Source organism: Salarias fasciatus, chromosome 3, assembly GCF_902148845.1.
Source record: "Salarias fasciatus chromosome 3, fSalaFa1.1, whole genome shotgun sequence".
In the NCBI taxonomy this organism is placed as follows: domain Eukaryota; kingdom Metazoa; phylum Chordata; class Actinopteri; order Blenniiformes; family Blenniidae; genus Salarias; species Salarias fasciatus.
This window is the reverse complement of record NC_043747.1, coordinates 14,323,948-14,338,275: the sequence shown is the minus strand read 5'-3', so window position 1 is coordinate 14,338,275 and position 14,328 is coordinate 14,323,948. Positions and strand designations below refer to the sequence as shown.

The 14,328-nt window shown below is 48.0% G+C and overlaps 1 protein-coding gene across 3 annotated transcripts in view; it reads right to left on the bottom strand.

The window, feature by feature from the left end:
• The window catches only part of LOC115386132 (serine/threonine-protein phosphatase 2B catalytic subunit alpha isoform), an 82,749-nt gene that overhangs the window by 4,720 nt on the left and 63,701 nt on the right, over positions 1–14,328 (bottom strand). For 2 of the 3 annotated variants that reach the window (XM_030088348.1, XM_030088349.1), the window contains exons 8-12: positions 13,970–14,064; positions 6,005–6,130; positions 5,096–5,167; positions 2,397–2,481; positions 2,216–2,313 (exon numbers count right to left, since the gene is read on the bottom strand). In XM_030088348.1, coding sequence (XP_029944208.1) covers positions 2,216–2,313; positions 2,397–2,481; positions 5,096–5,167; positions 6,005–6,130; positions 13,970–14,064 — 476 coding nt within the window. Of the gene's footprint in view, positions 1–1,757; positions 1,767–2,215; positions 2,314–2,396; positions 2,482–5,095; positions 5,168–6,004; positions 6,131–13,969; positions 14,065–14,328 lie in introns of all 3 variants that reach the window. The other variant, XM_030088346.1, reaches the window with a different exon arrangement.

Genomic DNA, 14,328 nt, shown 5'->3' with positions numbered 1-14,328 from the left:
AAAGAACCCACAGTGACAACAACCACACAACATGATGACGCTGGAGTTACATCTGATCGTTTGATCGATGAGAGCTGGAAACAGCGGAGATGGATAACGGTGGGGGGGGGGGGACTTTGCGGTTTAGTCGTTAATGTCAGACCAAAGTACCAGAGACACATGGAGCACTGTTACCGCTGTGTGGTGTGCAGCAGCAGGAAGCAGCGTCTGGAGAGGCCGCTTTTGATATGAAATATCAAAGGCGCGCCGGACTTGGAGTGAAGTGCGAGGAGGAGGGGGGCGAAAGGGGGGGTGGGGAGGAAACCTTTGGTGTTTCAGCCACTTACCAATGAATCATCCTCAAGATCAGAAATCGACACACGGTACAAGTGTAGAAAGATCAGCGCGACACAAAGACACGGATGAGGCGGGGAGAGATGTGACGTTTACAGGACACACTTCCGTGGAAATGAGCCGAGACGACAGGGAGGGGCACGGGGACGGGGGGGGGGGCGCCATGGCGAGATGGAGGCAACATTACAGTAGAAGCACACCGGTGTGTGTGTGTGTGTGTGTGTGTGTGTGTGTGTGTGTGTCTGCAATGTGATTCTACTGATGTTGCAGCAGGAATCTCTGAACGTCACTCTACCTTCACTGGGGTTCTCTTTAGTGTCAGCTGCCTCCACAGAGCTCCACAACAAAATACTCTCATTACTGCTCCACCCAGAGACGCTAATCCCTCACAGCACTGCCGCCCTGCAGGCCGACGCTGGGTTTGGTCGTTTCAAACCCCTTAAAAACTTTAAAAAATGCTTCGAGATTAATATGCATTTCTGATCATCTGATATTTTGACTCTTACAATATAATTGTTTTTCAAACAATAGTAACAGGTAGTCATACTGAAGCTACAGAACATGAAGTGAGGAAGCTCCATTAATAATGATTAATTTCATTAACGTACCTCCAGAGAAGCTTTTTCAGAAATAAAGTTTAGTTAAATTATGACTTTTTTTTTTTTAAATCGAGTTTCTGACGCAAAACTAGGATATAAGTTGAATCATGATCTGAATCACTGCTAATGATTAATTAACGTACGTGTGCTAAAAATTCCCCTACGCCATGAGAACAAATCATGAAACTCTTCATTTTACTCAGGTACTCCAGTACACACTAGATTTCAGTAAATTAAACTATGGCCTATTTAAACTGTTTCTTTTTTTTAACTGGAAAGATGAGACGGACTACCCTGTGGTCATTTAAGCATGACATGCACATTTCTCTGCGGAGAAGGGGACGAGCTGATGCGTCGGAGAACCGGTGAGAGGAGAGGGAGGCGGTCTGGATTTCTGCTTTGCTTTGTGAATGACAAGGCAGACAGCAGCGACTGTATCTCCCTTTCACCCACGGCTGCTTGAGTCAGTTCCAATTCGGTCTCTGAATCCCACAAGACCTGCGCCCGTCCTGACAGAGAACCTGCGCACGTTCGCAGCCGGCACTTAAGCCTGGATGCCGGAGTGCACATTTCTGTCAGGAGCTCCGCCAAATTTGAAGTGTTTGCAAGAAGAGAAAGAAAAAACCCTCTTTACTTCCTTGCTGCGGCGGCTTGTCAGACTCACTGAGGGAGTGTTTGGAATTCAGCATGAGAGGGTGAACTGAACTCTAAACTTGTCTCACAGGAAATTAAAAAAAAAAAAAAAAGGGTGAAAGAAAAGATTTAAAAAAAAGGAAGAAAAGAAAAAAAAATCACACTACAGAATACTTGCACAACCGATTATACCTGCAGTTTCTAGGGAGAAAGGAGAAAGAAAAAGATACAGGTGATATTGGAGATTAAAACCAGAGGAGTGCAGAAAAAGACAGGGGCGGGAAGACAGGGTGTTACAGCCTGACATCAAGAGGGGGACACATTCCAGGAGACAACGGGACGAGGAGGATCTGCCGCTGCATTTCTGACACTGTGTGGGAAGAAGGGAGCTGTCTAACTTCATCATACCTCAGGGTGAATACAAATCACATTCGTCTACAAGTAGAGAAAACAACACTGGTTCGCGCTGCCGCAAACGTTTATCTACACTTACGGTCTGACTGGGAGGCGGCGGTGCGGCGCTATCACGGGGGAGACGAGGCTAAGAAGGCTCTACACACACTGAGCTGCTCTGCGTAAAGGGGCGGCGTGAGGAGGTCCGCCCCGCCGTCCGCAGGAAGGGGTCTGGGGCTCCTCCGTGACAGTCTTACCATTCTGCAGCTTCTCCTTGCCGCCGGACAGCACTCCGCTCGGCAGCATGCCCGTCGGGGTCAGTCCCTTCAGCGTCAGCACGCTCTCGCTCTCCTCTCTGCGGAGACAACGCCGGGTTTATCACGTTGTTCGTCACTGACAGAGCATCGTGGGTGCGGGTTCTCCCCCCCGCCCGCTCACCTGAGCACAGAGAATACCCGGGCCATCTTCCCGATGGCGCGGATCTTGTTGCGGATGACCTCTTTACGGGCAGAAGCTGTGGCACCTGGAAAAGTCAGACGCCATTAAAAAAAAAAAAAAAAAAAAAAAAAAACCCTTCTCTGACTAACATCCTGTTATGAAGCAATCAACCATCCACCACAGGGACTAAGTGCTGCGTGTTGGCTTCGCTCTCTCTAAATGCATCCTGATACTGACGGAGTCCCAGCGGCGGGTTTAGTGAATCAGCTACGGCACGCCACGTTTGCTCGGGACTATTAGTTTGATCCAGAGGCGCAGGGCACAAACACGCTAAGGTTATTGGAGTCTGAAGTTTAAGCCAGACAAACTGGTTTGAGTCCATAAACACAGCACAACATCTGAGCGACCCCCAGCATTCAGTGCATTCATGTTGCCGGGCCGTGTTAGGACAGCCTGCGACTGAACGTCGTCTTTCCACCTGAGCTTCAATCCCGAATTTTGTTCAACAGAAAAACTAGATGTTTGAGCACGTTCACAAAAGCAACAGATTCATGCACTTTCATAATAGAACAAGTCACTGTTGCTACAGAAGCAAACATTTGTCAGATGGTTCAATACAACCAATTCTGTGAATTTTTTTACTCATATTATGACTTTTAAGAGTGTTACTCGGTTAATAAGGTTAAATTAATGCTATTTACTGTTCATTCCTGCCTCTTGATGCTGTTTTATGTCCTGATTTTGAGAAACTGCGATGGATTGGAGCCTCGAGCTGGACAGATTTGGCCCTTAGGATGTATGTTTGGTTAAATATTTGCATAAAATAGCTACTTTAGGGAACCGAGACTGTAAGAATGCATATGAAGGATGGAAATGAAGGTATTGTGAAGCTGGGAGAGAGAAAGAAAAGGGCTGCCGGCCTTAAATCTTCCTTAAAACATCTATTAACATCTTCCTTATTACAGCTTACTTGGTGTGCACCACAACCAATAAATCAACTCCACTAAATTTTGTGTGTTTCTGGCCTTGATTAATTCAGAATCTCTGACTACTGACACATGTTCCTGCTTATTAAGAGCCGTAGTGAGATATACTTGAGCGTTAGTGCTTAAAACAGCGGCGTTAGTTCACAAGACTCGTGGGAAGCAGAGCGCAGGCACCGGACCCAGGATTATCTCTAGCTGCACACACCGGCATGGCTGGAGTTTGTACCTTTTTTGGGGGGATATATTAGCTGTCCTTCTCAAGACACACCCCCAGAAGAGAAGACAAGAGAGAGGACAGAGAGATCAGTGGATGGCTGCAGGATGAAAGAGGAAGTGGAAGAGAGGAGGAGGAGGAGCACATGGCGAGATAAAAGCACAAAGAAGTGTAAAGGGAAGCGATGCCTTTGAGCACAAAACTCTGGAAAACATAGAAAAGAAAAAAAAATTAGATGAAGTAAACCACGGGGAGAGGCAAAAAAAAAAAAAAAAAAAATCACAGCAACGTAGAGAGAAAGAGCGATGAAGAGAGATCTGGAAATGTTATGAGGTGGAAAATAACAACACAGTGGCAACTGGAAATCGTGAAAACAACGGCAGATAAAGAGCAGAGCGTGAAGAGGATTATCAGAAATTATAAAGCGGCAGAAAAAGTAGAACATCGGTGAGAAAAGAAGAGTGGAGAGCACAACAATCCAAAATGTCAACACGGTACAAACTGAGAGAATGTGAGCGAGGATGGCTGTGAAAACTGAAAAAAAGAGGAGAGGAGTGGAAGCAGGGGTTAGGAGTGTGGGGACGGCAAGCGGCTCGATTACAACACTGGATGGATGAGTGGGCGGAAAACAATGAGAGATTAGAGGACCGCTGAACGTCTGAGAGATATATGGCTGCTATGAAGAAACTGGAAAATTCTGAGTCTTTTCGGATGAATCCTCACATTGAGCGGAAAACTCACTTTAATGAAAACGACTGCAAGGATTTTGCATCTATGTGCGAGATACTTTAACTTGTTTTGCAGCGTTACGTTCAGTTTTGTTCCAAGCACATGTTGCACTTGATGGGAATCTGGTGAAACCCGGACGAAGCCGGGGAGTCAAACTGTGTGCATCAGTAGACACAAAGAAAGACGAGGTGGAGGAAGAGAGGAGGAAGAGGAGGGTGAAGGACTGCTGAGATCGTTTCCTGTTTGGCAGTGGGAGGTGGGGCAGGCAGAGAGAAGCTGGCCATCTCGCTGCAGATAAGCTGGAACTCGGGATCAAGACAGGCAACTCAAGACTGGCTACGATTATCGGATGTTAAAAAGCACATCTACACCATGACTAACTAGTCTATTTCAGCGGGATAACAAAACATTCCTAACAACTGGTATTTGAAGCGTTTTACCAGGTTTCATCCTGGCATTTGTTCTGCCGATATCCAGTTATCTCACGGGAGTCTTTCCAAGCTGCTAAAAGCAAAAAAACAAGCACTTTGTGTAAAGTGTCACTCAGTTTTTTTCTAGAGTTTGGAAAATGTTGCTTCTATCTAAAAATCTACAATCAAAATGAGAGATGATTCTAAAAACTAAAAAACTCCATTTGTGTTAGTGTGACTATGGGGTTTGGAACAAATGACTTAAATGAGTGAGTATCTGCTTATTTTCTGGTTAGGCTTCGTCTCCCTCTAGTGGCGCGGATCGGAACTGCGGCGGAGATCCAGACTCGCACTGCTCACCGTCCAGCTCCTCGTCGGTCGTCAGCTCGTCGTTGGAGCAGATGCTCAGTACGTTCACCAGCATCTCAGTCACTGCAAACAGAAAAACATGTTGTTTTTTTTCGCCCCCACAAACACTGATCTTTGCACCTTGTTTCTGTGGATTCATCAGCAGGTGAAAGGTGTCAAGCTATAAGGATTTGTTTCCCTTGTTAAGACAGACGGCCGTGACAACCGGCAGCGACCTCCCGGCACTGCCAGGAATGCCTCTTCGCTCGGGGGGGTCATGCCTAAATTGAGCTTCCTGGAGAGAGGGTGTGTCGGCCGCAGCTCGGTCTGATTAATTGACACAGATGTGACACCGATTTACCCCAAAAAAAAAAACAACCAAACAGCTGGCTCGACCTTGGAGACCTTTGGGAGGTCGGACCTCTCGAATCTTCCATGTCTGACTTCTGGGCGGTTCACACTGTGTACAGACATTTATATATAGACTTGACAAACAGAAACTCATTACGGCCTCTGCTGCGGCTCATTTGCAGATGGCTGAAAACGCCGCACCTCGCCGTCTGACAGAGACGAAGCACACGCAGCGGGTTCCTCCACCGGCTGCCGCCGAACTCCAATATAAACTGTTGGCGATCGCGTCTCAAGAGCCGCACAAGTCTGAAGTAGCAAACTTTGCTTTTCACTTTAAAAGAGCCATTATCAAGTATGGCTAACATACTTAGAAGCCCTATATGTGAGCAGAAATGTGGCTCATAAATTATGTGCGGTAAGTACTGTATTTAGGAACCGCAGAGTGATTACCCTGCGCTGAGTGTCTGCACGCCGCTCCTGAAGGCCATTTGCGAGACCGACTCAGGGAAATGGACGCTCATTACTGCCCGATGGTGGAAACGGCGTCTGGCGGGAACGCTCGGCGCTCACCTTTCTCTCCGACGAACGGCAGGGACCAGGTGAAGACGTCCATGAAGTTGGGCAGCCAGTAAGGGTGAGGCGAGCAGTTGAACTGCCGGATGTTCATCACGTTGTTCTCGTACTTCAGCACCGCCGCTGAGGAGGGAGAGAGAAAAAAAAAAAATAAAATAAAACACAAACGTCCAAACGTGTGGCAGCGAATTGTGCTTCTTGGACAGAGACGAGGAACAGCTGCCACAAAATCCTTCTTGTCAACGACTTCAGTTTCTCAGAATTGTCTGTCGGCGTCTTCAGTGCAGCGAATCACACGGCGGACGAAAACCAACAGCCTAAAACGAGATTTAAATAAAATATAGATGTTTGCACACGCTGATGTGCATATTCTTATCATGGTTTGTGTATACAAATTAAAAAATATAGAGTGAGATCCATGCTTCAGACTCTGAGGTCTGTGTCCATTACCAGTTTCCTTCCTGCTCCAAACCACCACTTAGAGCTGCAGCCGCAGTCGTCAGTCCAACATGTTTCTGGTCTGAGGAGAGCAAACCCCGAAGTGCTCGGCGGAGCCGAAAGCCATCAAGCCGGAGAGCTAACAGGAGCCATAAAACACAACTCGGCACACAACCCAGGACTTCATGGCGTACGAGCGCTGCAACCTTTTAACGTGGCGTTCGTATCGGCGCTGCACTGTAGCAGCCCGCCGTCAAAGATGGGTTAAAAAAACAGGTAATTTCCTCAAGTTTGTTTTCTGTCTTCATGAGCAGGTATATCTTGCTCTTTTTTGCAAGATTTAAAATACCTAAAAAAAAAAAAGGATATCTTTCATGAACTGCTTTTTCTTTTCCGGTGTGTTTTGCGGTGGTGCTGTTCCGAGCACAGAGCTCCATTTTCTGAAAATTAACACAACTGAGTAAAGATGGCTGACAGCATCGTCCAACTCACGACTGAAACCTGGAGGTAACTCAAGATTTTGTCAGATTCTGTCAATACCTGGCGGTGACAGTAAACAAAAAGCTTCGGTTAACAGCTTCCTACACAACGACCCAAAAGGCAGGCTTTTATTTATTTATTTTTTTTTGTCTTCCCACATCGAAGCGAAAGCTCAGCAGTCAGCATTTGTCAATCTCACTCTGACAGGACGACTAATTCAAATTCAAATCGTGTAAATTTGGTTTGTAAACTGCACAGGCATCAAAATGAGGGTGGTCGCTGTTTCGGGGGGAGAGAAGGAAAAAAAAAAAAAAAATCAATGGCCTCTTTTCCCTCCTCTGTGGCGTTTCCTCTGTGTATTGATTACCGCCCCCAGACGGTGAAACACGTCTGTCATTTACAGGATTGGAGACATGAATAACATCGCAGAAACACTTGCCTCAGCGTTCTGGGTGCTACGAGGCTGAGCACTTTTCATTAGTTAACAGGAGAGCGCTTTCCGCTGAAGACGGAGGCCGCTCCAACAAAAATACGACGCTGAGCTGCAACAGACTGGAGACAGTTCCTTCCTTTGTTTACCTTAATGCATTTCTTTTCCAGCTGATCCGACACAACACGCTAAACTACTGAATAAAGCTACATAATCCTGCAGAGATTAAAAAAAAAAAAGAGCTTTACTTTTTCGTTTTCGCCACTTTTGTAGTCACCTCACACAATGGCGAGATGACTAAGTGCCAAACCTCCACCGGGAGCCGTCTGAGGTTGATTCTAATAACATCGGAGCGCCTCGGCGTGCTGAGCCGGGAATCGAGTCGAGTGCCTACAATCTGCTTTACCACCTGAGTCACGGCATTTTCCCGCAACATCTACAGCGTTAGGTGTTACGATGAGGTTAATCACATGAAACTAACTCCTCAAAAACCTCAACCCGGGTCGAAGGCAGTCACTTCCACAGGGAGGCGACGGTACTAATCACTGCCAAATTAAGATTTTCCAGAAACTTGCGTTATTTCCATCACGCTCCGTAGAAGGTGGCAACAAAAACTAAAGCCCATGTAGAGCTTTAAGTTGTCCACAGTGATCCCAGTGGGTGTGGTTTCGCTGGTTTTCACTTAGATGGAGCATGAAAGAGAAGCATTAAACTGTCATTGCATGTCTAAGAGAAACAGCAGGAGGAACTTCAAAGTCACGGATAGCATTTGTCCGTCCGAATACTCTCATCGCGCAGTATATCATGCTCTATATATGTTTCAGTGTATGTTACAGAACCGCTTCCTGTAATCATCGTTTCTGCGGACGTAGGAAAACACGTCCCAAACACTGACCACAGTACGCCCCGAGTGACCTCTGCCACGATGAAGGAGCCGGGTGAGCGTGGGCGTGGAGGAAAACATGAGCGCTGCCAAACATAAATATATCTTCGCTGTATATAGAGGCCTCTCCTCCTGTGAAACACACACACACACACACACGGCTGGTCTGGTGGCCCAGATCTGGGGGAAAGCGGACACCGCGGCCGGGTCACCGTGGGGGACTTTCCTGCCTCGGCCCCTCTCGGGCTCGGGAATAGCAAGTCATCAAACCTGGCATGCGAGCGGCTGAAATCTCGCCTGGCCAGGATTTGCCTCACAGAGTGTCTCTGTCTGTGTGTGTGTGTGTGTGTGTGTGTGTGTGTGTGCTGAAGGCATCAATCAGGCTATTGCACTAAATGCAATCAAAGTGTTGCTTTCGTGCTCCAAACCATTATATTCCCCTGCCCCCTCGCGCTAGGCTGCACAAATGAATAGGCACATGGCCTGACGCCGAGCGCTCCCTCACCGGGGAGCGTCCTTATACTTGTATAATTAATGTGGCATTATTATCAATATCGGCACAACACGAGTCGGTCTAATAAGAAAAGCGTTGTATTATTCCGCTCAGACAGAGCCGTGGGTGTTTATCTGTGCGCGTCGGCGTGCGTGAGAGCAATCGCACACGTGGGCAGCCGTTGCATAAACATCACATACTGCATAAACATCGTTGAGGCACTTGATTGAATGCAGCCATGGAAGCCCAGAGGGAAAAAGGCAGAGCGGGGGAGAAGGTCAGCTCCCCTGCTGTCGCGCCTTCAAATCAGATTCCCTTTAAAGGAACAGAGGCGCGCGGCAACGATAAACAGACGTGCTCGTCCAAGTGGCTGCAGCCAGTCCGAGTCCCTGAAAACTCCGAAACCCGGGCGAGGCGGCGCAGGTGACATGAGGCCAAACTTCGATCCCAGGTACCAGAATGCCGAAGCAAAGACATTTCTGGAACTGTGGGAGGTCGTCCACTTGGGGAGACGGAGGCGGCCACTGGAGGTCACTGCTGCCCCGGTGCTGATCAGAACAGGGTAGCTGAGGCCAAGCCTGCTGCAACGGGAAGGGGGATATTTCACAGCAACACCCGCTCATTAATAATTCATAAGGGAGTGCCGCCGGCCGGTTTCCCCGGTAACGAGGGCTGTTAAATCTGCTCTGAGACCAGGGGGAGATTCCCACTGTCCTTCCCCGACGCTCGGTGCTGACTACATATCTGTCTCTAATACCTCCTGTATAAAGTTGCGCCGGGTTGGTAGCTCCACGCCAGCTGCTCAGACCGTCTGGGTTCATTACGTGCGAGGCTCCGCTCCCATTTGATCTCAGCAGGGACGGTACGCCCGCCCTGCTGCATCTCAACAACTCACCAACGGATTTAAATTCATTTTCAAATGATGGATTAATTGGATCACTGGTACTAACACTGGAAAAAAAAAAGTTTTTATCTTCCCTACAGCTTCTGGTATTGATTCAATCTTTAAATAATGCAGAATAGGATGAACTTTACTGACCCCGAATCAGGCGAAGAACAATATGTTAAAAATAATAACAATGGCAAGAACACAGACACTGGCATGGACATATAACAAAGTTGAATTGTTATTATGAGTGACTCCAATCTATAAAATCAAGTCTCGGGAGTTTCCTTTTTCACTTGAAACCATTGCCACACAAACAGAAAGCTAACACTGAATTACTAACTAACTAACTAACTAACTAACTAACTAACTAACTAACTAACTAACTAACTAACTAAATAACTAACTAAATAAATAAATAAAACTTTGAAAGGAAAATTGAACATGGAAATACTCACTGACAACTAAAAAAACTATGATGAAAGTGCTAACTACTTTGGCAAAACTCAAATGGCTAAAAACTAAATCAATAAAACAGTTAAGAGGGTTAAAACACCTTATATAGCTGAAATGGCATGAAATGCTAAAAGTGACAACACCCGAAAATACAGATAAAAGTTATAAAAAATGACCTAAATGAATATGGTAACACATTTAAAATAACGAAAGTCATTCAAATGTTTAAAACTGCTGATCAATGTGGCTTGAAGTGTTGAACTGATACAGCTAAAAGCATTTAAAACCAATAAAAAGATGAAAAATTGCTAAATGGTGACGTTAATTTTGAATTGTCAGCCTGTTTTGCGGCTCCAGAGAAATACTTTTTGGTGGAAAACAGATAAAAACAGCTCCTTCAGTCAAAAAGAAGACAGAGTCCTCCGCCAGGACAAGTACTCAAAAAAAAAAAAAGGTAATCGATACTTCTTTTCCAAACCACATGAAAGCTGGAGGTGTTGCGGCTTGTTGCGGTGTGAATCGCAGCTCAGCTCCGGTACAGCAGCCCAGATGAGGCAGCAGCTTTCCAGCAACACCTCCGGGGTGGAGGCAGGACGGAGCGCTCGCTGCTCGCGCCGAACAGACTCGTCGCCACCCGGTAAAAACTGCGCCGCTCATATTGACTGTCGGTGTTATTTAAAAAAAACAAAAGAAAAAAAAAAGCCCTCAGGCCATCAGGAAATGTCCTGGAGCGCCCGGCAAGTCCTCAGTGGCCGAATTTACTCGGATTACTTGAGTTAAGAAAGTGACAACTGTACATTCTAAAGATGCTCCAGTATTTATGGAAACCTCGACTGCTCCAGATAACATCTTTGAGCTTTTATGAGGTCCGACTCGAAACAAATCAAAAGCCCTTTCAGCAGATGCACTTGGCAGTGGAGTGGAATTTCCTGTTGCGGCGGGACACGGCGAGCTTACGCAGAATCTGAAAAGTTCTGTTTACGGAGAAGCGCAGGGAAGCCCGGCGATGACCGCGGCGATAACAGACGGGTGGGCATCTGCGGCCAGGGACGCTCCCCTCGTGACGAGGGCGGAGGAATGAATTCCCCCCCCCCGCTGTGCTCGCGTCATCCCGCTGCCACGGCTTCCACAGCGCTATTTATTCCAGCGGCGGGGCCAGAAGCCGGCCGCGATCCTCCGCGGCTGCCCCGCAGGAAGGAAGCTGCATAAAAGCAAACAGAAACAGGGGTGATCCCTGTCCGGTGTGACCCTCGGGTGAACCGCAGCCGTGTCCTTTCCCTTTCACTCCACAGCAGCGTGTTTGTCTTTTGAAATCGCTGAAAGTTTCCACTCCATCAGTTTGTTCAAGTTTCCACCGCCTCATCAAACAATGCCACATGAAAGGACGGAGGCATAATCTGGTTATGTAAGATTTAAACGCCGTGAGATGGATCAAATGGAGCAATTCCTTGCTTTCTTGGAGGTGGAGTGAGAGATTTTGCGTCGACAATGCTGGAAACGCCGCCGTCGTTTGGGGCTTATTCCGTCCCCGACGACAAAAACCATTACGGTTCAGCCGCGCGCTTCCTGGTCCGGTCAATAATGATGCAGCAGAAAAACATTCCATTAATACAAAACCGCAAGCAATCTCTAAAGTGTGCAACTGCCAACTGCACCCCCCCCCCTCCTCCTCTGTCCTCCTCCATCTCTCCCGCTCCGCTGCAGTCACTTCAGGACTCAAACCGTGAAGGATCAAACAGTGAAAACTGCTAAATCACTGCTGCTGCGTTTTCATTTACCGCCGCCTCCCCGCCGGCTCGCGAGCGCCTGCATTCCTCTGTTTTTATTGCACTGGAGGGGTTCAGAGGTCAGGGCCGTGACGGACAGCCGGTCAAAGCCGGACGCTCGCTGCAAAACCAACAGTCTTGACGGCAGAGAAACGGATGCATGAGCGTGAAGGATCACATCCTCAGCATCGCGTTGGATTCTTCCAACTCTTCCCTTCAACACCCCCGCGTGGAGAAGTCCTTCTGGTTTTCGGTTCTGGCCAATTGATGTGAAATGCTGACACCCCCCCCCCCCCCCCCCCCCCCCCCCACACACACACACACACTTTAAGATTTATGTGCCCACTCGATTGGCCATCAATCACAGGGGCGCTGCTCCGTGGGCTCGGAGCGAAGAGCGGGGCAATTCATTACTGAGGCTTTGGTTCTCCCAATGAACCCCACCCACATGACTGATTAGGAGAGCATCAACGCGACTGATAGGACTCCGCTGGCTGGCCGGGCCCGCTCAGTACAACTGTGTAATGTGGGGGGGAAATAAAACGCATCAAGCACGGTCACGTCAATGATTGATAAAGCGAATACGGAACTGAGTCATTTGTAAGTTTTAAGGGCTTCAGCTCGATTATCTTTCAGCTTGAGGGATGTTTATCTCCCACTTCTCTGACATTATTTGAAGTCAAAGATGTTGTCGGGATAAAATGGATTCAGCCGAAGTGAGAAACGTATCCGTCTTTGGCAGTGAATGATGGGAGCGATTTGAAAAAAAGTAGCTTTGAAGGTGAAATGTGCCTAAATAAAGATAAACAGACGAATGCTTCACCGTCATAAGCGCCTCTGCGTTTTATCAACCGAGGGTCGGACGCTCGCAACTGAACAATGAAGCGGCATCATTTCAGATATTCTGACTGCTCCGCATCCAGCTCAAGAAGGTCCAGAGGATTTTCCAGGCGACTGGTTGCCAAAACTAAAAACACCGCGTGCCCGACATCACTTTGTTTGTTTGTATTGTGTTGTGTTGACTGTGAGCCATAGGAAGATTAGTTGGCATGGAACAAACAGGTTCCTAATAATAAACAACCGTCCAGACAGGCGCGCTTGCCTCGCTCTTTTCTTGACTGTCTTCATCGCGCGCGCGAGAAGGCGTGGAGGCGGCCCGGCGGGGGAAAAAAAGAGCAGACAAATGTGAGCTAATCGCAGATCAAAGGAATCGCACCTGCCCCTTGCTTCCGCGCGTAATGCGCTCTTAATGGCGTTTCATCGCAAGACGGATGGCGGAGGCAGCGCGCACTCGCTGCCTTCCTTCCCATTTCCATTTCCTGTGTTTTCGCCTCCATCCCGAACGTGCCCCTACAGCTCAAGCAGATACCGTCTGTTCTCTGGGGTGGGGGCGGGGGGTGGTGGAGGGGGTGGAAAGTGCTGACTCACAGCATAAAAAGGCAGGCCTGTGTCGCAGCGCAGGGCGTCACCGGGTGCCAAGTGAAAGGGCACTGGGCCACTTCATCTCACAGCGGCTCCCTCCTGCAGGATCAGACGGCTTCTGACAGTACGGCCTTTCACTCCGAGCTGCAGTGGTCTCCAACGGCACGCTGTCCCGCCGCATTCGGCATTTCAAGACTCCTGACAACCTCAGCCTTATAATGTAGGATGCTTCGCCCATTAGGGTTTGGTGTGACACAACGTTCACTCTGGAACCGAAGCATTGCCTGAATGCTCTGCAAAAATAAATGTGTTTAAGTGTCATGTATTATTCATGTAACTTCTGAGTCAAATTAATCATCCAAAAAAGACAAGAGACGAAAGTCGCCTCGGGCCCCGACAGGGATATAAACAGTGTGTTCTGAATGAAACCAAAGATTTTTTAGAAAGACTCTGAGCCGCTGTGGTGTCACGATGAACTTTCACTGCTTGTATGCTCAAGATAAATGACGCCATTCATGACACTAACCGTGTATTTTCCCCACTGCTGTCATTAAAATCCGCAACAATGCGAGACCGGCGGCCGTCCTGAGCCTGGAACCACCTGCCTGCGAACGCCGTGTCGCCCCGAGGCGCCTCGCGAATGCGACACGGAGGTACTAATGCTGCGAATCAGCGAAGATCGATGAGGAGACGCTCCGTCTTCCTTACCTTTGTTGTTGTAGACATCTAGATAGTTGGGAGCTGAGAAGATGGTGATGAGGGACGGGAAGCCAGTGGTCTGACTCTTTCTGTACATGCGGTATCTGGTGGAAGACGTGCACAGAAGGAGCATCCGTTAACATCACGTTTCATTCATGGATCACTGCGTAAGATAAAATGTGCCTTATTCGTTCCACCAGAGGGAAAATAGTCCGGAGTGGATGCTGCCTTCACCTGATGGACAGGTGTGTGGAAAGAGAACACAGTGGAATATTTCAAACGTTCCAGAGAGGGAAAGTCTTATTGATTGTGGAGGCTGATGGATCTTTGGCTGCGTTCCTTCACACACTTCAGGTGAAGCGGTCTCG